Below are 27,722 nucleotides of genomic sequence, written 5' to 3' on the forward strand. Positions count from 1 at the left end.
CAGTTATGGAAATTTAAATTTCTTGACTGGACTTCATGAAGGAAATGCAAAAGTCCTCCAAACTCCTATCACTCACAATAAACCAGTTGTCAAGCTTCCTTAATAAAAATAATTTAAAAGTAAAAAACTACTGCATAAAAGGTAGAATAGATTTGACATGTGGTTTCTTTCTTTGTTTGTTGGTATAAGGATGATTAACTTTAGAAAAAAAAATAAAAACCAACAAAGTAACTTACTCTTTACTGAGATACAATGAATGGACTCCAGTTGTTATTTCCATGTTTATCTCCTAGCAGTAGATTGACCAACAACTCCAGAAATACGCAGATATTGTTTCTCTGTGCCCTTGTCCAACAGGATACAACTTCATGTAACGAATAGGAAGTCTATCACCCCGAGTCATCTGGCTAGTGCCATGATGTCATTGGTTGACTTTAATTTTAAAGATTATCATGCTACATATCAGTTCAGAATCACAGAACTGGGATACAAGCGATACAAGTACAATAATTCATCTGCTTTTTTCAGATAATATTTCAGGATGAGATCACAAGTGTGTCTACTGAGTAAAAATATAACCTTCTGTAGCACTTCCTTAGAGGGTACAAGTACAGATGTACTACTTTTGGGTATATATAAAAGCATAAACGTTTTACATGACTTGCAGTATTTTTACTACAAAGCAGTATTTTCTATTGTGCTCTTATGAGGAATTTTTTGCAATAAATCTCACAGTCACATTGGCCAAGAAGCCTCTCTCAATGAACAGCTGATCTTGTAATATTTACTTGGCAGTTACTATGCATCAGTTTTAAGAGGACTTATCCCTTTCTCACAATCAAATTCAGATCGAGAAGCCTCAGAAAAGCTCCAAACTTTGGGAAGTCTGTCGAGACTGGGACAATGAAGGGGGACTCAGATTTCCTCACTGAACACCCTTCAGGTATTCCTTTTTTCATTTAGGAGGATGCTATTGCGAAGCCCTTTCTAAGGGGTGAGAGTCTATTGTACTTGTGTTAAGAATGATAGCTGTACAGGGAGGAAGCAAGATTTCACAAACAGCATACAAAAATGTACATTTATATTATTTCCAAAGAAGAAATTCAAACTACATGTTTTCCATTTCAAAATTGTAATGTGCCTGCTGGTGGAATTTTTCACAATTCCCAGGCAGGTTTATCCTGTAAGGAAGAGGTAAGAAGGTGTAGCATGGAAGGGAAGCCAGAAAAAGGAAGACAGAGGTAAGGATGAAGGAGGCCTGAAACTCTGATGTTGGTTTGTGACCAGGAATTAAGCCTCTCTTCACATTAGTTCTATACCAGCAATCAAATACATTGAGCTTCCCCCTACAAGTTCAGTATACACAGTGAACTTTTCTCTAATTTAAATTTTTTAAGAAAATTGTTAAGCAAATGTCGTGTTCTTTGTCTAACACAAGACACGTGGCTGTTCTCAAGGCAATTACACATTATTTTTCACATCAGTGTGAAAAAGCAACAACTTTTTTCCACTGGATCATATGAAAAACTATTATCTGGACAACTGTCAAACCAAAGGCACGGAGACACTCTCTCACAGCAACACTTTTGAATGTAAAATACAAGTACACTTCACTAGCAAGATGTAAAAAAAAATAATAATAAATAAGAGAAATAAACTAGAAGTTGCTTAATTGTGACCTTTAGATGGCAAAGCATCAAATTACCTTCAAAGCGTACCTGGTTTAGATGATGCTTCAAAATATGATTTAGGCCTATCAAAAATAAAACATACCTATATAATAAAACAATAGAATAAAGTTTTAATAATAATAGTAAATCACATTAAGAAGAATAAAGAAACATCAATATTTCCACAGGAGGAAGTTGGAAACCAAATACAAAACAGTATTCATGATTAGGATAGGAAAAACATTTTATTGCCCAAGTAACTGCACAAGCAATGTCATAGTAGTAAAAACCAGGGTGTGCTTATCTACATATGTACCTAAAAAGTGGAATCTTTGTCCTGCAGGCTAAAAGGAATATTATTACTCTGAAACCAAAGACAATAACTACGGAATAGTAAGTCAAGTTGCTTTCAGATTTGTAACCTATCATGGAGTTCAGTATTTAGCCCAGATGAAAGTATGATATTACAGGAAATTAAGGGAATGAAATATGTGAGATAAAGTTTAGGTCATTGAACTTTTCTGCTGGCTGCAGTGGATTTAATCACACTGACTCTGCTGCTGAGGCGTCTCTAAAAAACCAATAATGAGGGTTGCAGTGAAAGAATAAAACACAACTACGCAACACAGAGAACCAATCACTGGCTAATCTGTATTCTACTGAATTTAGTTCATGTGAGAAAATAGTGTGCAGATGACTGCCAGACTCCATACTGTCTCAGCTATCAAAGTCGCAGCACATTTTGGATAGAATGATAATCTGCTGTTGTACAAACAGGAGGGAAACCTGCACCACATTCTGGTTAGGTTAATTCAGTCATATACATACATACAATCATTCTTTTTAGTTTCAGGCTCTTCAGAAGTAGATTCTATTGTCCTAGACTGACTGGGTTAAATTCAGAGCACAACATCCTGCAAACTGCACCCCACTAAATGAAAGCCTAAGTGGATGCAACTGACTCGGGCAAACTGAAAGATTCTTAGCAAAGTCCACCTCTGAATTTTGTTCTACAAATTCAGGGAAAGAGCCAAGCAGCGCTGACAAACAAGCCCTGTTTACCTACTTTCATTCAGCTTTGATATTTATTATTTTGTGGAAGACAGAAAACCACAGCTACTGTGAAAGCAGAAATACTTCACTGAAGCTCTAGGTAAATCTCACCTGGGCAGGTTGAAAAATCATGATTTTTCTCACCCTGCTTCTGGTAAGTTGGTATTTTTTAGATGTTTGATTGTTCACTATTTCTTCTTCTTTTCTTTTTTTTTTTTTTTTTTTTTTTTGTTTCAGATAAGTTAGTGTTTATTTCCACAGTCACATAATCCATATATAAACTCTACATCATATTATTCCTCTTAATCTTTTCTCCTCCTACTTTTGGTTTCCATTCAGCTTCATTCTGTATCTGTCACAAGAGTAACAATATGCTTTCCTGTGCACAGACGTTTACAAAACTCCCTCAGCATGGCCACTATTGAAGATTTCAGTTTATAGCTTCCCCCAGTTAACATTACACAGCATTCCAGTAGGAACACAATGCAGGTATGCTATTTTCTCTCACCATTTTACAAAAAAACACATTCTACACCACTTTAAACAATCAGCATACAGTAGTTTCAATTTACAAACAAACTTCTGCCTAAATTTGCCTTACACTGACAGAAAATTAGAGAATAAGCATTAAATCACCACAGTGTAGACCCTGATGTGAGGGGTGTGGTTCCATAGGCATCACAGCCAAAGTCCCAGACCTGCAGTTTTACTGTCCCTTGCTTCTGCCCTCGTGCATTCAGCTCTGTCTGCAGGTGCCCTGAGCCAGCCTGGGGACAGACTGGCCAAATATCTCAGGTTACTGAGGCTGATATCCTGTGCTCAAAAAACCCAGCTTAAGGTTGTGCTACATTTTGCATTTTAAAGGCAGCTCTTCTACAAAGGAGGGAAAACCGTGGGTGGCCAATATAGAAAGGAATTTCTGTAGTCCTTGTGCTATGCTTTGTTTAAATCATAACTATTGAATGATCTGACACACTTATTCATATTGATCTACATTTTTTTTCTGGGAGTTGCCTGTTCCTGCAGCTGTGCCATGATAACGAGGTGCGTAGAGGGCTACGAGCACAGTGTTCAGTGTTTGAAATGCTGAGTTCAAGGTGTACGAGCCTGCCTTTCAAATATGTTTACTATTCTTCAGTCTTTTAGTTGATACAGTACTGATTTAATAAGAGAATGTAGTACATACAAGCCTTCTTATGCCTGCTTAGTGACACTTTAAAGGCTTTTTAATGAGAGCTCGGTCTGGATGAAAGATGAAATGTTATAACTGTAAAAAACAGAATAATGTGGGTTTTTTTTCTTTTGTAGATAGTTTGTTGTATGAGCTCAGTATAAATAAATATTCTTGGGAGCAACAGTAGAGATTTTACACTTGAATTTTTTTTTTAATTATAGAATCTCATTGCATGAAAAAAATGTTCATGCTATCATTGAAGGAGATTTTATTTTAGCTCTTCCTAGAGCACTGTGGTTATGGTTCGTTAAAATTCTTATACTCAGTATTAATAAAACAAAGCTCTTGTCTAACAAAGCTCTTAAGGTTATTAATTCATGTATATTTTCTTACGCATGTGATGTGTCACTGATTTTGATAGGGCTATACTCATGTCTTGTATTTCTAAACACTAATCTAGGCTGGGACTAGAGCCAAAGATTACTAGGCTAATGAAAGTGGTTTTGTTTATTTTTTTTTTTACTTTTGTAGACTTTTGGATAGGCTAGGTCAAAATCAGGTTAAGAGTGGATTTGTTGTTTGATTTTCTTTGCATGCATAGAAGTGACCTTGTTTCCTGGGTAGCTGAACTTCATTCACATTTGTGGAAATTATTAGAAGAAATAAAGTCCAACCAGTATTGTGTAGAAGGCAGACAATCCAGACATAAGATGGAAAGGGGAAAAATCTATTCCTGGATAAACTCTTGCTTTTGTTTTCTTTGTTTTGATTTTGTCACCCCAAAAATGTTAGGGTTAGAAAGGTAAGGAGCAGTACATTACAAGTGTAACTTTAGGAAGGTAATTTCCACAGTGGTGTGCCACTCTTGGATTATTTGACAGCAATGCTACAGCTATGGGCTTGTTAGAACTGAAGGAAGCTGTTGCTATCCCCTTAGCAGCATCTAATCCACCTTGAGCATGCTCATCAACATAGCTGGAAAATTAAAAGGAAATGGTAGTATAAGCTCTTATAGTGTATTGATTAGTGTCAGTGATTAGTGTAAGACTGAAAAAAAAAAGTAAGAATGAGAAACTGTTGAGCAGATTTTTCTTGAGCTGTGCTGGCTGACTAAGGGGCCTTGTCCCTTCATTTAGTCTGGGACAATTAGAAAAGGGCAAATAACACTGAAGATGAGTCCAAATTCTAATTTCAGTCATCTGTGTAGTAGTGCTGTCCTAATTTAAAAAAAATAATAATGTGCATGTATGGTAACGTGAGCCAGAGCTATCATAGTCGTAGATATGTCTCTTTCAGATGTTGTAGTACATCTCTTTCCAAAGTCTTTCATACTGGTATGCTGCTGGAATGATGCTGATAGTCAACACAATTTTAAATGACACCTCAAAAGTTGCAAGTCTCCATCTCTCCAGCTCTGGACTAATTTCATGAGTTTGAGTCAGCAGTGTGATGCTAATTTGTTTGTTATTTCTCTACCAAAGCTCATATTTCGTGCCATCCAACAGAGGAGGCTCAACAATTTCTCCAGAGGAGCTGAAGAACGCCCAGCTCAAATCACGCAGCTGTCAGCTAGGAGCATGAGGCTGACAAGAAGAATGAAGGGAGCAGAGCAGAAAGCATGACAGACCTCTCAGAGTGAGCAGGAGAGGAGTTATTCCCAAGCCCCAAAGGTCGGAGCCCACAGGGAAGGGAAAACAAACAAAAGCTATCCCGAACTACACACAGCTTTTATGATACTTCTACTTTTTGTGACCTGATCTTCTGATTGTCTTTACTAATAAGTGCTTTCTTCTTTTCATGCTGCATGTACATGAAAAATTACATCCACCTTCATTTTAACCTGCTGCCCTCTAGACAAGAAACACCATTTATACGGCTTCTTCATGTTCCAGAGAGATTTCTCACACCCACCTTAAACACTGCTGTGCTGTTAAGTACTCATTGGTATAGTAAATCTAATGCAAGCCACAGCAGAGGCAGAACTGCATTATTTAACAAGAGCTCCCACACTACAGGCTTTGTTTTTGAAGCAGCGAAGTTTCTTCCCACAAAGAACACAATCATATTTGAATTCCCAAGCTGTTCACTATAGCACTGCACTGCAATAAGAAGTGCAACAAAATTACAAAAAACAAACAAACAAACAAACAAAAAAACCCCAACACGTATAATCATTCCCACGCATACCTTCCCTAATAGCTGTAAATGGGGTTCCTTCTTCTTCTTGTAACCTTATCACCTTCAGGGCCACCAGCTTTCCATTAACCCTAAAAGGGAAAGAAATTTTAAAAAGATTAAAGCAGAAATAGTATTTCTCATAAGAGAACTTATTTCCTATCATGTACTTATTCAATTTCTTCTTGTCAATACCAGTGATTCATTTATAGCAATGTAAGAAATGCTTCATAGCTTCCATAATGTCAACTTTACATTTTCACACTCATAAGCAATCCAAGAAATGATCTCAGTGTTCTGTGAGTCAGCCTGTTTCCTTTCTATTGCAGCACTAAACCAAAGCTTTGTTAAGAAGTAGCACATTGAAAAACATGCTTCTATCCGTTATTTGATCAAAATGTTCAAGCAAAAAGGCATACAATTCTCATCAATCCTTCAACGAGCAGAAAATCCATATTTGTATTGATTGCTTTCTTTCTACTGCATCACACCTATAATTACTACCCTCCAAAAGCCATGGAAGTTTGAGATGGGAAATATTTTTAGGTCATTCTGGTCATTTCCCTTCAGGGCAGGATTGTTCCTGAGGTACTTTCTTGAATACATGGCCCAGGCTAATTTTAATTTAATGATTCACTTTTATAACATTAAAAATATTTGGTACTCAAAGGCACCAACAGAAACCACTTTATTTTCCAATCTATTTGGTTGGTTTCACTTCTAGAACTCAAAATTTCACTACACAAAAACCCCATTTAAGCCTTAAAAAAATCCAGTGGGTTCTCTTCATGCAAATTAAATATCACAAAAACGGAATGAAAATTAAAGATTAATATCAATTCCTCAAGAACAAGCTCATACTTCTGAACCTTTAACAGACTCCTGTGGTATGAGAAGAAATGGTAAGGGTAGGTTATCCAAATGTGCCAAATAAAAATTACTATTTCCTTTTCTCTCTGTAAAAGCAAAATTAACCCTTATAGCCACAAAGCCCAAGGAAGGTTTGGAGATTTCACACTCCTGTAGACATAGATGCATTTCCCTATTGCACTGGGCTCCAGAAGATGTATGCATTTTTCTAAGCAAGATGACACAGACACCTACCAAATCTGAATTTCTCTTCCTTAGGCTTTTAATTTATGCACTCATGTAGCTTCAGTAAGGCCACAGTATTATTTCTTCTGCTTAACTTTCACTATTGCCAGATTTTCATTACACCTACACAGCGCATCTCACAATGACACTGAGCAACTTAAGAAACTCTGGTTATCAAAAGATGGCTTACTCATCACCTCCAACTGTTCTTACTTGAGACGAGCACCAGCTCCAGTCCCAAGACACTAATCACTGTTGAAAGACAATCAGCAGCTTAGCCCCACTGCATTATCTGGATTTATCCTCATGATTACCAAAATCTTGCCCCAAGAAATGCTGTACAGGATGCACAGACAGGAAAATAAATCTTAATAAAAGCAGAAGTAGAAAGACTGATCACAGACATGTGGCTCATACCATGTGTAGTTTCCTGTTCCTCTGTCAATACAGCAGCCCACCCACCACATATATATATAAGATAGACACCTGGATAACTTGATTATTGTACAGTAAATGAAGTAACACTGCAGGAGGAATTTGAATAAGAAAGTTCATTCTTCTGATCAAGAACAGGATGAATGCTCTACTCAAAGAATACAATGTAAAAGATATGCAAAAAGCAGATCACCAAGGTACTAAGGAATGTGGATTTGGACTCTTGCCAGAGTGACCAAAAATTAGCACCTAACATACAGATTATGCTTTTTGTAATCCAAAGTTCTGCATTTCACTGACTTATTAACAGTAATAACACAAACAACAGTAGTATGGACTTGCTTTGATGGATTCACAATTACAGAGTGCTCTCAAACACAGTAGGTGGGCTGTGCTACTCAGTTATTACTGCCACTTTGTCATTGGTACCTATCATCATCTTGACAGACATCACAGCAACTCTTAACACTACTAAAATTACAGAGCTAGTCTTAAACAGTATTTCTCTGGGATTGCTTACTCCATTTTATTGTTGTTTGTATCCTAAATATCCACCTATAACTTCTCAAAAGCAGCCTCATTGGTCTCATATACTCCTCAGTCATTAGAACTTTTTTCTTGAGCTCATTTTTCTATAAACAGGACAATTTTTAAGTGTACATCTGGAGGTATGAGAATTGATGAAGTATCATCAATTAAAAGAGATAGGTGAGTATGTTTAGCTGCATCCTTTAGCTGCTCTTCCACTGATGCAACCTCGGGCTGCAGTTAGACGATACCGCAGTGATGAGCTAATGGCTACCTCGGGGTACAGCTGTGCTCCTGCTAAATCCCTGCTGCTGTCTTGTATCAGCTCTCGTTCTTACCAGACCCAACAGCAAAACACTTACTGAGCTTAAATAGGAAAAGATTGGAAACTGGCCCTTCCAAAAATTTAAATCATATTTTCTGAAAAAAAAGACGAAAGCATATTTCATATTTTAAAAAGAAAAATAAATCAACCACAACACTAGAAAAGGTACGAGAAGAAGCGGGACCACCCCTTTGAGAAGCAGCTCACCATGAGTTCAAGGCAGTTGCATCATTAAATGTTGTGGTGACTCGCCAAGATAATGTGGCAATTTCTTTAGAAACATTGCGAAAAGAAAAAAAAAAACCTAATAACCAGACATGGAGAAGCCTACTCTGTAACCCACCAGCATTGGCTTTGGAGACTTAAGCAGTGATCAGGTTAGCAGAAGTCCCCCCCAGACATTATTTCACATTTGTCTTACACAACTCACAAAGTATGCTCGCTGTTTTTATTACTTTTATATACAACTAGGAAAACTGACAGGCAGAGAGTATTTTAGAAGGTTGAAGCCAATGCTCTGTGCCTTTCAACGCCTAGGATTCATTAAGCCACCTTCCTTGTTTGTTGCCCAAAGGAAAGTTTCATGGCATCTCACAATACACTTCACATGGTCGAGGATTTTTCATTCTCTTAACTGTCCCATTAATTTCTACTAAGCATAATAATGATTAAAAAATTCCTATTTTCTAATATGAAAGCTTTCCACTTTCCTAAACTAAGAGTTCTTTCTCTTATCCAAAATCTTCAGGAAAAGGATAAAATTACTGAAGCCTCTCTAATGACTACACAGAGATTTTACTTTGTAATTTTAGGCAAATCACCAGCAGCTGCCGCTTAGTTTTCCAATTCATGAAAACTCAGCATTTTAAAGTTAGATAATAACTTCTAATACATTTCAGATTTTATATGCACTGCGGGCAAAAGAAAAAAGAGTCCAAATACTTTTATTTGGCAAATGGTAAAAATTTGTATATTATATTAAAAAAGAAAAAAGAGCCAGATGTTTTAATCTGTCTTTCAGCTTTTCATAAATCAGCTCATATTGGTGTTGCCAAACTAAATACATTGATATAAATGACTATTTTTGAAAAAGTATAGAAGATTATAAATGATTCAGTGCTTTAATGCATCATTAAGAACATATAGTAGTGTTTTCAATATAAAGAATACGAGCGAACTAATGACTTAATGGCCTTTACTGGAGGTAACACTGGGGATGCTGATAATGTTGCAAAGAGAACAAAAGAATACCATAGCACTATTTTCACAAGTTCTTCAGTTACATTTAGATGCAATAAATGTTCTAAGCATCACATATTCAAGATTCAAATAACATAAAATCTGCTGCCCTGGTTTCAATCTGCTTATCTATTAGAGGGTTGTACTGCTGGCTGGAGGTGAGGCTTAGCTCACAACTCTAGCATATGCGAAGCCTAGGAACACTCCAGCAAAGTAAAATCATTCATCAGCATTGCTGTGATAATCATGATTTTGATACTTACTTCAAGAAATTGACTTTTAAGAAGAAATGTAATATCAAAAACACATCTAAAACCTAAACCAGGCCATGGTGGCCTAACGAAACTTCTGCCAAAAGTTTCCTATGACAGAAACCTGTCAGAAGCCAAGTCCCTCTGCATTTACTCACCTCAGATTACTTCACAAAAGAGTAACTAATTCCTAATTTTTCATGATTCTTTTAACCACTACCACAAAATACAGTAAACATAGATTATATTTCTCTAAATATGAAGGACTTATACTTGGAATTCACAAAAAAGCATTTATAGTCCTTCTAGAGCCCTACTGTGTAATAAGAGAGGAAATAACATGGCTCATCACTTTCTCCGAGTTCTACCATCTTTTAACCTCCATCCTAAAAGAAAAACTTTACTTTAAAAGGAACTGGTGGTTTAAAGGCATTTCACATTGCTAATGCTTATTAGGGCATTTTTAAAAAAAATAATCAAAGAGTTCCAAGAGACATGACACATTTAAATTATTAACAAGTAGTGTCACTGGAAGCTGCGGATCTAGTTCTTCACAAGACTCAAATTAACCTCATAGAAGAAACACCGCAGCCCTCGCTTGAGTGGGAACCAGAGAGCAGCAGCACAGTATTTACCCCAGGTCCCTCTAGCTCCCAACCTACATATTCACCTTAAGGCAGCTGCTCACCTCACTTGTTTTCTCTACCTTCCTTCACTCAGAGCGGGTGAGGCACTGGCACTGCTGCCCAGAGAGCAGTGGGTGCCCTATCCCTGACAGCACTCAGGCTTGGATGGGTCCTGGGCAGCCTGAGCTGCTGGGGGGCGGCCCTGTCCATGGCAGGGTGGGACTGAATGGACTTTCAGGTCCCTTCCTACCCAAGCCATTCTATGGCTCTATGATCCCAATCGTACATATACATAACAGCGTCATTCCTCACAGTTGTATTCAATATAATTATGTTCTGTTCTGATTTTTCTGCCAGATTCTTCTCTGCAGTCCTGGGAAATACAATGGATTTTCTTCCCTCGTTCCCACAGCTGTCTCCAGAGATGATACTTTGTCACCTTTGCAAACTACTTTGAAGGTTGAAGCACAGCATACAGAGCATAATGCAGTCTTCAATATATACAAATACAGAAAACAGCCTCACAGTGTTTCTTTTAAACACAAATTCACTCATTAAGTGTTTAATATAGTCAACAATTCATCTTCCAGTTAAGATCTTCAAGCCTGCATGATTTTAAAATGCTTTCTGAAAGAAAAATTATTTAATAACCTCCTTTGGTACTTAGACCATGTTCATATTTTTTCCACCATTTGGCATTTTAGTTCAGCATCAAGTTGTTATTAGTCTTGCATCAAGTTCAACTTCTAGTTATACTTTTTATGAAAGATTAATAATACTAGCAATGTTTATAAACCATCTACTTACATGCTTTATGACATGTTGACTTTCAAATTTACAGTGAAGAGCAGCCTACAAAATATTCAAAGCATATCAGCTAAAAATAGAAACTGAAGGAGAAAAAGGAAAAATAAACAACAGAAAACAAATCAGGCTGCTCTATAAAGTAACTATGAAGTGTATTTTCATAATTCATGAATATATATTCCTTTTCCAGCCATCTGGTACCCCTCGGATAAAAGCAGTCTCATTTGAAGGTGAACACTGATTTTGAACAGTTTGCAAGAAAAGAAACAGTTCAGAAAGTGTAAGTCACTAAGGCAACAGAAACCATAACAATTCTGAAATATTCCATCTAAAGAAATTGGCCAAAAGATTTATCTGTGAACTGGTCTGCTGCACATAAAGCATACCAGGGAGCATCTGAATATAATACTTCATGCTGGCATGGATTAAAGCTAAGGGAATGGCTAAAGAGCAGAAGTGTGACAAACAAAATGACGTCAAGTTCTTTGGGCTATCTGAAGCCTACAGCACTTGCAGTAGATTGTACATAAAACAAAAGGAAAGGCAATAGAAGAGTTGTGGAGGTTTCAAGAGAAATAAATTAAATACTGCAGTTTAAAAGAAAAATAAAGTGGGAATAGCAATTAGCCCTGTCAGGCATTCTCTGTAAAGGATGTACATCAAAACATAAAAATGAAAATCCCTAGGTGATTTTTTTTTCTTGTGAGCAGCCATCCACAAACATTTATATGAAATACTTCAGTCAGCCATTTTTCATAAAGCATTCTACAATACTTCATGCCAACAACAAACACAGGTGGTTTCCACTGATCATTCTACTATTCCCTGTTGCCACAAGAATAATATTGCTAGGAACCACAGCTGGTGCGGGGCATGGGCACTGCCTTTCTGAGCAATATTTCTCTATAAGATCTGTGTTTTATACCTCTAATTTCTTATTGATTTTTGTGTGAATGGAAAAAAAGTACTGCCTTTGAAGGATATGAATGTAAAATGCTCTGCATAGGAAAAAAAAAAAAAAAAAAAAAAAGCCTTTCATCTTTTGGTACACTCTGGAATCACCCTGGTTTCAATCCAATTTCAAACAAAAATTGCAGCAGCACCTCAGTAGAAGAACATCCCACAGCCTCTGTGGGCTTTGGGTGACAGCACCAGCTGGGACAGGACACCACTCTGCATCCCACCAGAACATTTCTCATGTTAAAAGTTAGAAGAGTAGGGGAAAACAACTGAATTTAGGGCAAGCATTTTACATGGGATACATTGTGTGAAACTATGCAATTTTGTGGAAAATTTTAGGCAAAATTATATAAATTGATCTCTCTGTTACGAGTTCTGCATATTATTGCAGTACTTTGTGCACAGCTCAGTGAAAACTTGTACACTAAAAATCATATGGAGAAGCAAGAAATAGGTCGAGATCACAGCAGGGAAACTGGCAGATATACCATTGGCTTGCTTCTCAGAACACAGCTCCATGCTGTGCAAGAAGCAGTCACAGATCACATCACTTTAACTGAAGTAATCTGCTTTAATTCTTTGCCTATAGCTTAAAAGGCAATTAAACACTGTGGGAGAAGAGGATGGAAACCATGCCAGCACATAATATTGCCAAAAGCACAGGGTTTTTCCTTAGGGGCAGTAAGCGGAGTTCCCAGGGTAAGTACAGGATGCCTTCACACTGCTCTGCAAGGGGTTCCCATTAAAGTGCATCTCCTTCCTGCTGTCCCTGGCTTCATCACTAGACTCTCAGGGCTCACGTCAACATTTATTTGGCACAGATCAAGCAAGGTTCCATTGCTTTAAATTCAGGTACAATTACGGCAATGCTCAAGAGGAAAGAAGCACAAGGTCTAGCAAAAAGATGTGTGTGTCCATAAAGACAGACAGCATTTCTTCAGTTCTACTGCAAACAGAAATGATACAATGATTCCAAAGGAACCTATTTCTCTAACTTATTTCCTGCAAACTACTTACAAATACAGTAATATTTTCTAAAGCTGCCCCTAAAAGTACATTGAGATGAAGAGTTAAGCCACAATACTCATATTATATTAATTTCTGTAAATCTGTCTCAACAATAACTTGAAACCATGGAAAACAATCCTTAAAAAAAAAAAAAAGGGAGATTGTGAGTGAAACTGTCCATCACTTGCCTCTCAAACCAACTTCAGTAGGATTAAATTTACTTTAATTCAAAGTTATTACAAGAGATGACATGTTCACAGCATTAGTAAAAAATACAAATCCAGTTTAACTTGCAACATTTTTTAGAGTGTATCTAGCAAAATACTAGGTCTATTTCTCCAGAATTTTACTAGAAATACTAGCAGCAAGGTGATCTGAATTTCAATACAGACAGTAAGAATCCTTTTGGGGTTTTACGCAACCAAGTAAAGTAATAAATTAACCTGGGAGAAAGTGGAAAATGAATATGCCAAAAATAAGCTTTATTATGTGTGTCTGAAGTTCAACATGTGAATTCAAATAGATTTGCCCATTGATGCAACCACTGTCAGTGAAGAAACAAATGTTTGCATGGCTATTTCTGCAATAAACAGAAAAGCCCAGTCTGAGAGAGCAGTGTTTCAGTTTCCTCAGTCACTCAGTTCTGTTCATTCTGCTGCTTCCCCACACTCCAGGGAACCACTTTTATCTGACTACAAAAAGAAAAATCCATCATCCGTTAAGAGGAATTAGCCTGCTTCATTTCACATTCCTGGGATGCTATCACAGACTCTCACATAGACAGAAAAATCATGTTTAAAAGGGAGACAAGGGCTTGGTACTTCCGATCCTGCCCCATTTCCAAAATGCAAGGCTTCTCATGAAGGCAAGTTACTGCACATATTCCTTCAAAAAAGGAATGGTTGATTCTACGTCTTCGTAGGCAGCTATTTGTCTATTCATCTTTTCAAGCAGTAAATTAGAAGTGTGGGATTTTTATTCTGTCATTATGATCAGTGGGGTATAATCTAAAAGGCTGAAGGATTCCTCATTAAAAGAGATCACAGGCAGATATTTAGAAGAAAAAAAAAAAAGAAACATAATTCTCAAGATTTTACCAAACAATTCTACAAAAGAAGACTACTTTTAAAATGACTTTCTGCTATATGGCATTTCTTGAAATTTCTGTTGAGTTGAACAGATCCAAGGAGGGCTTGGTATGGACTCTGCATTCCCAATGGATCATGGATTCAAATTTACTACAATATTCAAATTTCAGAAATTCTTAACTTCTAAATGATAACGTTATTACAGTGTCCGAATCACAGCATGGCTGAAGTTGGAAGATATCTCTGAGTCCATGTGGCCCAGCTCCTGCTCCAACAGGACACCCTGAGCAAGGTGCTCAGGCTCACACCGAGGTGGCGTCTGAATTTGTCTGAGGAAGAGATCCCACTCTGGGTGCCACTGTGGCACTGCACAGTCCAGAAGTTCTTCCTGATGTTTAGGGGGAATCTCCTGTGTTCCAATTTGTGCCCATTGCCTCTTGTCTTGGCACTGGGCACTGAACAGAGCCTATCTCCATTTTCACTGCATATTCCTTTCAGGCATTTATAGACATTAATGAGATCTCCTTGAGCCTCATCTTCCCCATGGTAACCAATCTCAGCTCTCTAGGCCTTTTCTCATAAGAGAGGTGCTCCAAACACTTTAACATCTTTGTGGCCCTTCTCTGGACTCTCTCCAGTAGTTCTGTATGTTTCTTCTTCTAGTGAACCAATAGACTGTTAAGGAATATTTTGGGTTGAACAGAAGAGGCGAGCCACCTCCCTTTGCCTGCAGGCAACACTCCTCCTAATGCAGCCAAGGGTACCATGAGTAAAAATGAGTAAAAACATTGCTGAAGTCTTAGAAGTATCAAAACTATCTAGCAGTGTCAATTTTCATGTCAAGAGTGTTCAGCAAAGGATGTGTTTGGAAACGTAAGAATCATTGCATTCAAAAATTATTTTACAAAATAATTATCATGCTGGTTATCTGCTCCGCCTTTGCCTGTTCATTAGGTGCTGCAGGCAAAGGAATGATGACAAATACAAATGTCTTTCTGGAAAAATTTAAAATCCCTTGGTAGAATCTGAAACCAAAGTTCTGGAACTTAGTACGCAATAGTATATTTATAGTAATAGGACAATATGCTGTCCTTTTTTCAGGCAGCTGATGACTGCACTTGAACTTTGGTAATGCAAACCATCAAGAACTACCTCATGCAGAGTACCAATGATCAGCAGTAACACAAGCCGGTTCTGGGAGACATTCTCAGTGATTTGCATGAGTGTATCAAATACAGAAACATGATATGTAGATGAGAAAGCTAGCAGTCGTTTTTATAATGGGTAAAAAATTGATTTTGAAATGAAACAGATTTTCTTTCTCTCCTGCCTCGGTTCATTGTAATGTAAACAGAGGTTTTTATTCCAGAGATTCAAGAAGGCCATAAATTGAAAAATCTTTTCATTTAATGGAATAAATTTGAATTACGAGTTGCACACACTTCTATGCAACTATATTGACTAACCTATAAAACACAAATTTACTCTGATCATGGATCATAATGAAACATTTTCAAGTCAAATATAAACAAAAATAGAAAGCGGATTTGGAAAACTCAAATTTATAGCATAGTACACTTTATTAAGCTGGTAATAAGAACATGAAAGAGCTCACAATGGAAAATGGGATTCATTCACAAGAAGTGAAATGAATCACATTGCTATTAACAAATATTAAGATGATCAAAACTGTCCAAGTAGTTAGATGAAAAATAGCGTCGACACCAGAGACAAGTAAATACATAATAAGACTGATAAAAATACGAACTGTTTGCACTCTTCCAGATGTATTTTGGCCAATTTGTTCTCAAAATATTTGCTAGATGTTACAACAAAGCAAACTTTGATATCTATCTACAGCTTTCCAAATGTTAGTAAGATAGGCTCTACATGCAGCACTTTATGTGATGACAAAATTTATTTAAGAAGAAAATATACCATTAAATTCTCAATACAATATTGTCCTTCGGTTTGTAGATGTCTTATACAGCTAATAAACTTTCCCTTGATTTCTATTACCTTGATGTCTACGTACCTCATGAAATTTATTTTTAATACAAAAGAAAACAAAGGAAAACCCACAACTTGATGCAGGTGCCTGGTGATAAATACTAAGCACAAGAATTTTGAATACATCATTCAAAGCAGTTCTATCTTATCTTAAATTCTACAGTTTAAACTACAGTTAAGTACACATACCCAAAATATTTTGGCAAAATGATGAAGTCAAGCATTCGAGTTGGTTGAAAATCAGGGATTCTTAAACGTTTCAATGAAAATACACTTTCTGTGCACATACTACCCGCGTCTCCATATAAGCTCTGTGTCTGTGTGCTGCAGGGTTTAATTCTTCAGTAGTCAAAATCAGCCACATGCCAAAACAAAAAGAGGCCTCTTTTGACTTGTTTTGCCCATTTTCCTTTCCACTGAACAGACAGCCAAGGAACACAGTGATGCATATCATAGCCTTACCTTATACCAGGTGATAGGAAAAAACTCCTGTATCATTACAGGCAATGCTTTAAGCAGTCAGAGCCAATCGGCCAGAAAATAGCACTATAAGACTCTAACGGGACAGAAGGAGCCAGAGCTGTCCTGATCTTGTGCCCCTTCCCATTTGCTGATTCCTCAACTTCTCATGGGGACCAAAGTGGTAACAGAGCTTCAGTTCACATCTCTTTTTGAAAGAGCAGATAGGCCCTATAGTGTTTCCCCTATACTTAAGGAATTGCCTGCTGCTGTTATGAAGTAATTCAACTGTTCCTTCTGGAAACAGAAGGCCTGGATTGGAGGTGCTGGGTAATATGGGAACTGTTCAGTTCTTAGAGAAAAAACTAAGGCAGCAAGTAAAGGAATATTGCTTCAGGATTAGGAAGAGACCAAGATATTTACTGCAAACCCATTCTTATCCAAACTCTAATTACACACTTTTTCAAAACAAATTCTAAAGCTTTAGCAAAAGATGTTACGAAGCAGCAGAATAAAGTTACGTATAATTATTATAATTCACACCAACTTGTTTAGAGCTTGCTATTCAAAGTGGGGAATGCAGAACACCCAGTAATATCAATTTATTATTCAGCTACCATTAAAACCATTGAAGTATTTCTCACAGATCTGCAGTCAGCTCCATTAAAACAAATGAAGTATTTCCAACCAATATATGCTTTATAGCACACTCACAAATCACCACTGAATGAAATCGCTTCAGGGATGTGCTTTGCTTTCCTTTTAACTTTTGGTCAATTCCAATGATTGACAAGACATCCAGTAACCCCATTTCCTTAGTTCAATCTTATTGAAAGGCAAAGCATATCAGGTAACTATCACCAGATACATGCTGTGATTTTGTAAAAGGATTTTAGTGATAAGGCACAAGCTGAAATCTATATGTTCTCTGCCAGCTATGTAGACCTCAATAAAAAGATTATTTATGTATTACGCCTGGAATTTATAGTGACATGTAACTGAACTCTTCACAATGCAAAACAACTGCATTTTCTTGAAGAAAGCTGCCACTGAAATATAATATGTGCATCAGCAGGGCAGGAGTGTAAATACTCCTTTTACATTTACAATTTGGAACATACATTATTTGTAACAGCTCTTGGTATTTTATTCATGCTTTTTAGAAAGACAAACAAAAGATTAACGAATTCATGTAATAAATATAGTCAATATTGCTGTCAGGACATTGGAAAAAACTACTTGGTAGGATATTGTGCTTTTATCTATGAAAATTAAATATCATACTTTTCACTTGGTATGTATATTGAGAAAGTAGTGCAACAATAAAGTATAAAGAAAACATCAGATTAACTACATGGAATCATCTTGTTTTGACACGAAGTAATGTTACCTCTGCTTTCTGCTGTTACCTCTGCTATTGCTTTCAGTAGAGAACACAAGAAATCAGTAGCCATCTACATTCATTCATGGGGTTCTCTAACAATTGCAGCAACACCAGTTACTACTTTCTGCTTATTTATTGAAATCAAGTGTCAAATATAACAATAATAATAATAATAATAACAACAACAACAACAGACATTTCATTTCAATATAATAATAATAATAATAATAATAATAATAATAATAATAATGGAACAAAGAAACCATGACTTACTTGCTTTTCCCTTTGTATACTGTAGCATAGGACCCTTCCCCTAGTTTTTCCAGTTTTTCATATGAGTCTGCTTTTCCAAACTTGGGACTTGTAGGCTAAACAGGAGCAAAAAAAAGAAAAGACCTGTCAGCATCTACTGCAACAAAAACTTTAACTGCTTTGATTCAGCCTTTAAAGATCAAATGCTTTTATGAAACCTCACACACCTGCACATTTTTAGCACCCAGCAATAAAAAAGTTAATAGCAGAACTAATAAAATGACAAAACAGGCTACTCCAGCAAACATCATAACATCAATAAACTCTCCAGATGGTAGTTGCCCATATTAACCATATATTTACATCTCCAGAACTATCAAAAGGATTTTGTTCTTAATCAAAGGGACACTTCAGTTTCATTTTTCACATACATCACCTCATACAGTGAAAAGGCTCACTTGCAACTAAATCAGATTATCTTTGTTATCTTGCACAGCATATGATGAAGTCCCTGGAAAACATCTGAGTATTTTGAAGTATACCCTGTTTCTCCAAGCATCCACATATTCCATTTTCTGGAGAAGAAATGATTTTTATGTCTCCTTGGACCAGAGGTACACAGCAAAAAAACTGATTTGCAACTGCCATCATCACTGACAGGTATTTTAGACTGCAGTGGTCATATGTCCTGTATTTCAACCAACCAAAGGGCACAAATTCAGGGGGGATCAGCACTGATGCTCACATCAGATTCAGGGACTGTCTCCATAGCACTCTGGTCAAAACCCTACAACAGAAAGCAGCCAAGAAAATTGAGCATGTGGAGTGTTGAATTCAGCTGGGAGACTCCAAGCTGCTGTAGATAATATAGATTCACATTTGAGATCTTCTGTCTAATTTACAAGCAGTACTCAAGTTTCAGTTTTTCGGAAGGAGACAATTACTGTAGTGCAGAACACAGCTGTGCCTAAATTATTTTACAGCCATGGTTGAAAGTTTTAAATCATCTGAGCCTAAAAAGTGCTCCCATTTAAACAGGCAAGAGCATCCCAGGTAGGACGACATGGGCCTCATACGCCTTCATTACACCTAATTAACCATGAACCAGGAAATACAAAAATTCTCTTTCCTTAGCTGCTCTAAATATTTCCCAAGCCATAATTCTGGCACTCTGGCACACATACACATTTTCTGGGACTAAGATCCCAGATTTCTATTGAACTGTATCAGAATAAATATATTATGTATGTATGTTTGCAAAATTGTGCCTTGTCATCTCTCTTCAGTACACAGAACAATCTACTATTTTGCTATGCAAGTCCTAAATATGAATAACTGATGAAAATACGTCACAAGGGAACTCTCTGATCTTTTTCCTCTTGCATTACTGGGACCACACTTCATTACAGATAAGAGAGTAACATGGCTGGCTCCCAGATCAATGCTTAAAAAGGCATTCTGCTTGATTAGGAATTCAAGTTTTATTTTTTTTAATTGCAGCTGTATTACAGATGTCACTAATAGAGGTGACTAAAACATTCATTCAAGTAGCTTTCTCATTTAATTGTCTAATTATGGACTAATGTAACATTACAAAATAATAAAAGAAAAGCATTGAGGTATTTAAGCGCCTGCTGTATAATAAAGTGATAGGAAATTATTTTTCCCATTGCAGACTGCAGTGAACACACAATGAGTAGCTTCGTTTGGAGTGCCAATGCTTCTCGAGTGAACAGTAAATAGTTCATTGCTATCTTCCTCATATAGCAGGGAAAGAAAAGAACATGTTTTATACATGTGTTTCACATTCACTCTTATTTTCACACTGTGATTTACTTTAATTTTATACCTCTGGAAACCATAATGTAAAAGGCCATAACAACTTGTAACACCTTAAGATCTTGATAGGAAACAGGGTGCCTTTAATGCATTACCACTCAGTAAATCAACAGTAGTAATTACTCTTACAACCTCAGGCTCCTTTCTCCATGTTCCAGCTGCCAGCAGCACTGCCCTATGGTCATGTCTCTTGCTTCATTCTTCCCCTCAGAACTGCTGCATCTTCACCAAGAACAGATAAACAAATCAGAGCTCGCACTGGCAGGACCAGCTCACTCCTCTTCGATGAAAAGAGGAGCTGATTTTGACTGACGTGCCCGCACCAGGCAGCTCAGATTCCTCATCCCGTGCCTGCCCAATTAAGAGTAGACTAGAATCAAGCTGAAGTGCAACCTGCTAGCAACTTTTCATCCTACACTAGGTAAACCATTGTGGGTCTCCTTGTCTCCTCCCATGACCACACTCCAGCAGTGAAGTTCAGCTCTCTGCTCCAGAACCATAGAATGGATTGGGTTGGAAGCTACCTTAAAAATCACGTAGCTCCAATCCCCTATCATCACCAGATGAGGCTGCTCAGCGACCTATCCAACCCAGCCTTGAAGGCCTCCAGAAATGAGGCATCCAGTGCTTCTCTGGGCAGCAGTGTCAGTGCTTCACAACCCTCTGAGTAAAAATGTTCCCACTAACATCTAACCTAAATCTCCCCTTTTTAGTTTAAAACCATTCCTTCTTTGCATTCATTGTCACTCCTCCCTTAAGCATCGGAAGGCCATAATGAGGCGACCCCGGAGCCTTCTCTTCGCCAGCCCAAACAAGCCCATCTCTCTCAGCCTGACTTCATAGGAGAGGTGCTCCAGTACTCTGATCATCTTTGTGGCCCTCCTCCAGACCACCTCAACAACTTCAGGTAGGAGTACTGAGAGGGATGTTCACAAACTCCAAACTCACACACTACTAGACCTTCATTATTTTTTCTTGCGTTAGTAACTTGAAAAGACTTGGAATTCTTGAAGGGATCTGCTGTAGAAAAGTACTTCAGAGGATTTTTAAAAAATAAATTAAAAAAATTGCAGTTGCTTAGATACTCTAAATTATACTATATTTCCATACTCAGCATCAAAACATGATGAAATTTTGAAGAAGTGAAACAGTTTGCAAACTAATTTGCAAGGCATTCATTAATGAACTATCAAGACAGATCTCACACAGCACATGCAACCACTTTTGTTAAATTACCATTTAACAAAATTACCATTTACCCAACATTTTTTTTTATAACGAAATCTCATACATTAATTCAAAGTACAATTACCATTGCTTGCATTTGCTTAGTTCAGACAATTCTTACCTATATGTCTGGATTAGAAAGCCAAGTCAAACTCACATAATTAAAAATATGAAATTTTCCAAAAACTACATTTGATTTCAAAAAGATATAAATAAAGTGCTACGGAATTGATTGAATCTGAAATTCTGTGTAATTGCTAAACACTATAACAATTTCCAACTGGTTTATGATTGCACTTTCTTTCCTATGAGTATTTTTCCAGATTCATAGCTTTGAATTTTATTATTCAGATTTTTCTATATTAGTTTAACTTTCTCAACCATTTTCAATTTTGTTAAAAAATACATCTTGTTACAGCAAGATAACAGCACAGATTTTTTAATGGTAGTACTACAAATCCAACATACAAATTCACTTTTAAATATAATCGTCTGTTTGCTTTTTTAGGTTTTCAGCATTTCCTCCAGTGAAATATAGCAGAATAGATATTCATAGAGATGTGTGTTTGAGTCACAGGAGCCCCATATTCTGTTCAGGACACAGTTGACTGAAACACGCACAGTAAGCGAGACATATCCAGAGCACACTGGGTTTGCAGTGCTTGCATCAGCCACTGACACACCTCACAAGAAGTCTCCCTGCATTTTAGGAAACTACTGCAATCCTCCGATTTGACCCAGACAAGATTTCTCAATGGAAAAGAGTATTAATTTTAGCTGAATGCACATAATTTGATAAATGTTTGTACAGAGCTCCTTCTTGAAGCTCAACTACTTCTGTCACTATTCAATTTTTTTTTTTTTTAATTTTTATTTTTTTCTTATTCCTCCTTCCTTCCTTGCACTCCAGAGCACCTACTGAACACCTACCTATGTGAGCTCAGCACACATTGTTCTTTGTCTGAAAACCAGTTCTTTACTGCATGCATAAACTGTACAGGTACCTGTAGATAATTCAAGCTTCCAAAATTCTTCTATGAATTCTTTTATCATAATTCCTTTGATAAAAGCTAAAGACTGATCTTTTCTAAAGTTCAGTGTCAGAATTTTGTACTTGCTAAAATAAATAAATAAACAAATGATAGGCAAGTCACTGAAATGAGTGATCTTCCAGAGAATTCAGATGGGAAAGATAGACGAGATACAATGACAGAAGGAAGTCAAGGGGCTTGAGCCTTTGAAGAACTGCAAATAGAACCAGGTCTCCGTGGAGGCCAGCACAGATTGCAGCGGATCATGTTATTCCCCAGAGGACAGAAGCGCAGAGAGGTGCACTTTTTTCCCTTCAGAAACCACACTGTTTGCCTTTGTGCTTTGCTTTCCTTGAAAACAGTTGTCATTAATGTACTTTTCTTATTATTAGCCTACAGCTTTCCCAGTGCAGGGTTAGGCTCACAGCACCACGGAGTGCTGGGAGAGGGCAATTTTGTTGGATGGGTTTCAACAACCAAGATTCTAGCTAATTTCTCTAGCTAATTAAATAAAGATCATAGTAACAGACATAGAAAGAGTATGCCAAAGTACTGAACACAGAAATAGAAGAAGCTATTTCAAACTGACTTGAGCATATTAAAAATAACAGAGAGAAAAAGAAACAAGAGGAAAGAGTCTTTTCTGACCAGGTCATTTCAAATAAGCATTACACTGATACAGACTGTAAAAGGGATAACAGAGTTATTCCAAGCAGGATGAGTCCTCACACTACATTCTCACGTGAACATTGTTTCTCTCAGAAATTTCCAAAATCTTGGTAGTATAGAAAGCTTTAATGGAAAATTACATTGAAAATCACCTGACTGTTCTTACACAAGTTGTGTGGGTTATGTTCTCATGCATTTTTCATAACTATAAAACAGCTTGTGAATGTCACACTTAACTGTCACACTCCTGAGCTTAAGTTTTAAATAGATTTTCTTTAAAAACAAAATAAAATCTGGGGGATATTAAACTTCAATATAAAGCCATCCTCAAGGGAAAACTGTTATGTTCACAGTAGCACCGTGAATTATTTTATATCAAAACTAAATATCTTTTCTGTTGTATGACTCAAAAGAAATAAATTTATTGCTAGAATAACCTGAAAGTGAAAGGTAGGCCAAAAGGCCTGAGATGAAATTGCAAAAACTGAAGATTGCTTTTAAAACATTTCATATTTTCTCTTCTTTGACGCAGTGGTAAAATCACTCTATAAAACCTTAAGCACATTTCACAATAAGGGGATCTCTTACAGTCTTATCATATCACTATGATCCCACTGTTTCAGTTTTAAACCTTTAAAGCTGGACAGCCGTCTAGAGCTACGATCAAAGAATACAAACTGAGCACCCCTAGGAGCTCTCCTCCACTGCCTGATCTGTGCCCTGCATCTTCCCACCCACATGACATGCAGCTGTAAATGAGCAACCTGAGCTACCACAGAGCTCTCCAGGAGGGCTGGGTGCCATTTATAAAGATGTTTGCTTGTTCCCCAGGCTATTAAAGCACAGGAGCTGGACCAACTGCCACATTTTATTTGCTTTATCAGTTAAAGTGTATCCCCCAGGTTAAGATTTTTAGAGCTTCCCTCTTGCCTGAGAAGAAAAACCTACACTCTACACTGAACTCTGAATGTATCCTACCTCAATGAAAAATATTATCCAAGGAGGATGCAGCTATCCTTGTTTTGCTTCCTAAAAATGGAGACAGTTCCACCTACCTGAACAGGAACACAGGTGAGAACAGCACATGAAGTCTTTAGGCAGAAAAAACAACCCTTTCTTTTTAGACAAAATTCTAAATTTAGCTTCTGTTTTCAAGTTAGGCTTTTTATGCAGCTGATTTGCAATGAGTTAGTAGGATCAGTTCATATTTTTTATTTGCATTTCTTTGGAGGAAAGTTGCAACTGGTCTGAAAATCAACAGAAGTTACAAAAACTGAGGAGAGATTGCTCTCTTAAAAACAGTGCAGACTAAATGTAGTAAGGCACTGCTTATTCAACTAATTTTTGTCTGATTTCTTTTTTTTTTTTTCCATTTATGTAAATACACTTTTATGCATTTACATGTATTAAAAAATAGTATTTCACTGCATTTAGTTTTTCTCCTACTGAAAGTGCTCATAACTTAGCGTGACATTTGAATTCACTGCCGTGAATCCTAAGTCATCCAAAGAACAAACCAATGCATAGCACCAGCATGGAGCTAAATCTTGACTGGACTGGTTAGCTTATAAAACCTGCACTATTCTATGTACACACTGTGCAAAGCACTGTTGTAGTATATAAAATATGAATACTGAATACAATGAAACTTTACCTTGGAGAACAATAAACGTGGCCGTGTGTGCACAAAGAGCAAGCATCTCAAATATAACTTTCAGGGAATTAGTCCAATCGACTTCCAAAGCAAGAGTTATTTTGGGCAGAGGCACATATGTTTGGTTTTAAATTGTGTCTGTTTTTCTTTTGCCTAGCTTATTTCATGGTTTTACTCTTTCACCTAATAGCGAGCAGAGAAAAACAAGTTTATTCTCGTGGTAGGCAGAGTTAACAATGATTTTAGAAGAGATACACATTTTCCATATGCACACACACACACACACATATATATATACATATATATATATGTGTGTATGTATATATATATATATATATACACACACACTCTTGTGGCTAGGCAGATCTCTGCTCTGATCCACATCACCTTCAACCCTCAGTAGCTGACAGATGACCCACAGGTAAGCTAACATCTACTTTATAACCAGCAAGGTGAAGAACAACCATTATTCTGATGTATTAAAAAAGCATGTTTGTTCTGTTATAGTGTTCATTCCATAATTACATTTCATTTCAATCAGTATAAACATTTGGGATATCACACTCATAAATGTTGTGGGTTTTTCCTATATTTAAAAGAAGGACAGGGGAATACAATGCAATGTCACTGTTTTGCAGAAAAAGAGAACATAAATGTCAGGTGGAAGGACTTTTTTTATTGTTGTTCTTATAAGACAAACTGATTTTTACATTTAACATGCTAGCTTCTTGCTGTGCTAATTATACTGCTACCGCACTAATTAACAACACGGAATTTCCACGGGGTTGGAGGTGTGACATTAAGTGTAGAAAATTACTTTGTGTTAAAGAGCAAATGGTTTATTTTCCAAGTGACAATCCGTGGGCAGGAACACTGAGTTTCAGCTTCCACAAACTTCTGCTTCATCTTTCTCATCATAGCATTTAGAAGGTACAGAAAATGTACAAGAGATCACATTCCATCTATATATTAAATAATACATCCATGTATTATTTGTTGATTTTCACCAAGCGTCAAGGCTGATAAATGCCAGAGAGTTGCATTAGAAAAAAAGGTTTATATTGAGAAATGTTAGTTTTGAGACCAATTAGGAACTTCCATCTGACTAGAAAGAGGCACAGATTGATAGAGAGCTTGCAAGCCTCAACCTTTTGTAAGACATCAATTCTCCAACTGATGTCTACAGAGGACTCAAATGATGAAAGCAAAGAAACACATCCAAAACAAAGAAACTTCCAAAGAAGGAAGCCTTCTTCTAATACAGAGCCTCTAGGAATCAAGTACTGCAAATGAAACCTGAAAGTAGTATACTTGTATCAGAGTACCTTAAAAAATAGTTTATATGAAACAGTCAAAATTGCATCACAAATACACAGCTGTAGCCAGTGCAACTCAAGAAGCATAGCATGCTCAAGATATTTTACAGAAATCGGATTGTCATTTCAGAATGGCATCATTCACACAGCAGAAGAATTTCCTGAGAAGCAACTTACTGAATTATAAGGGAGAATATGGAGCAGCTCTCTAACACGAAAGAAAATGTAATAATTTGAAAAGGAACCATCAAGGGAATCTGCTACACAGCACCAGGACTAGGGAAGGAAAAAAAAAATAAAGCCTTGGTCAATTCAACTGTAGTTCAAAACAAGAGAATGACAAATCCCTGCAACTAACTATACAGGCATCTGTTCAATGAAATGTGCAACAGAACATCTTGTGCTTGAGGCAATGCAGCCAGCTCTGGGGAAGGGAATGGCTTGATCACATCCTTGCCTTGGATGTTAGAATTTCAGGTCTGCCGGTCAAGGACCGAGCGTGAACTACCATCAATAGAGTGGTAACACTGCCTTTTGCTGTGAGTTTCTATTCTTTCTTCACTGACTGAAATACCCACATTATTCCACAAACTATTCCCTGCCAAGTGCACTTCTGAGCACCTTGTTTGAGGAAGAGTTAAAAAATGACTAACAGAGCATGTGAGCAGAAGGAGGGAGTTTCCCTGAATAGAGCTATAAAAATCACAGAGAATTACAGGAAGTTAAGAAATCAGAATTGTTCTTCAGGAAATTCCTATGCATCCACTTTAAAACATGAGACATCCCCAATAAATGTTTGTGACTCAGCCCACAAGAAGATCAGCAAGCAGTGTGTATGGTGGGGGTTTATAGAACAACACAGCAGTAGAGAAAACATTAATGTTATGTACATGAGAAACTATGGGGATCACAGGACAGTGTGTGGGCACAGGAGAGCACCAGCCCTTTGGAAAAGAAGAACAAGATGCTAATAACACATTTCCAAAATAAGTTCCAAACTCCGGAAGCAAAGTAAATGAAAGGATTTTTATTTGAACAGCAACCAAGTGTGCAAAACATTAACAGAAATTAGTAACAAATTCTATGAAGAACAAGACAAAACAGCAGAGATGTGGAATAAGTTAAGACCACAACAAAATGTGAGGACCTTTCAGAAAAAATCATGGACTTTGATAGGTGAGCTGCCAACCAATAGTCACGCATCATTCACAAGTAAGCAACGTGCAAACTGTAAGTGTAGAAGTTCCTCACCTTCCAAAAAGTTTTATTTCAATAGACATCAGCAAGAAATAAACAGCTGCAGTCTGACCAACAGACAGGATGCTGAATATGCACGGCTTGTAGTGCTTATGCAAAACAATTATCCCCAAAACAATCCAAGAAAAATAAAAGCTCCATCCTTCCTTATTGTTTGTAGCAGTTTTATGGTAAGAACTCCTTGTTATGA

At 37.0% G+C, this 27,722-nt stretch overlaps 1 protein-coding gene across 1 annotated transcript in view; it reads right to left on the reverse strand.

Annotated features, from left to right (window-relative positions):
• The window catches only part of CDK14 (cyclin dependent kinase 14), a 238,452-nt gene that overhangs the window by 137,378 nt on the left and 73,352 nt on the right, over positions 1–27,722 (reverse strand). The window contains exons 4-5 of the mRNA XM_042817068.1: positions 18,561–18,655; positions 6,085–6,164 (exon numbers count right to left, since the gene is read on the reverse strand). Coding sequence (XP_042673002.1) covers positions 6,085–6,164; positions 18,561–18,655 — 175 coding nt within the window. The remainder of the gene's footprint in view (positions 1–6,084; positions 6,165–18,560; positions 18,656–27,722) is intronic.

The sequence above is a fragment of the Centrocercus urophasianus genome, unplaced genomic scaffold, assembly GCF_019232065.1.
Source record: "Centrocercus urophasianus isolate 14NV4802_14NV808 unplaced genomic scaffold, USGS_Curo_1.0 seq_16, whole genome shotgun sequence".
NCBI classification, from domain to species: domain Eukaryota; kingdom Metazoa; phylum Chordata; class Aves; order Galliformes; family Phasianidae; genus Centrocercus; species Centrocercus urophasianus.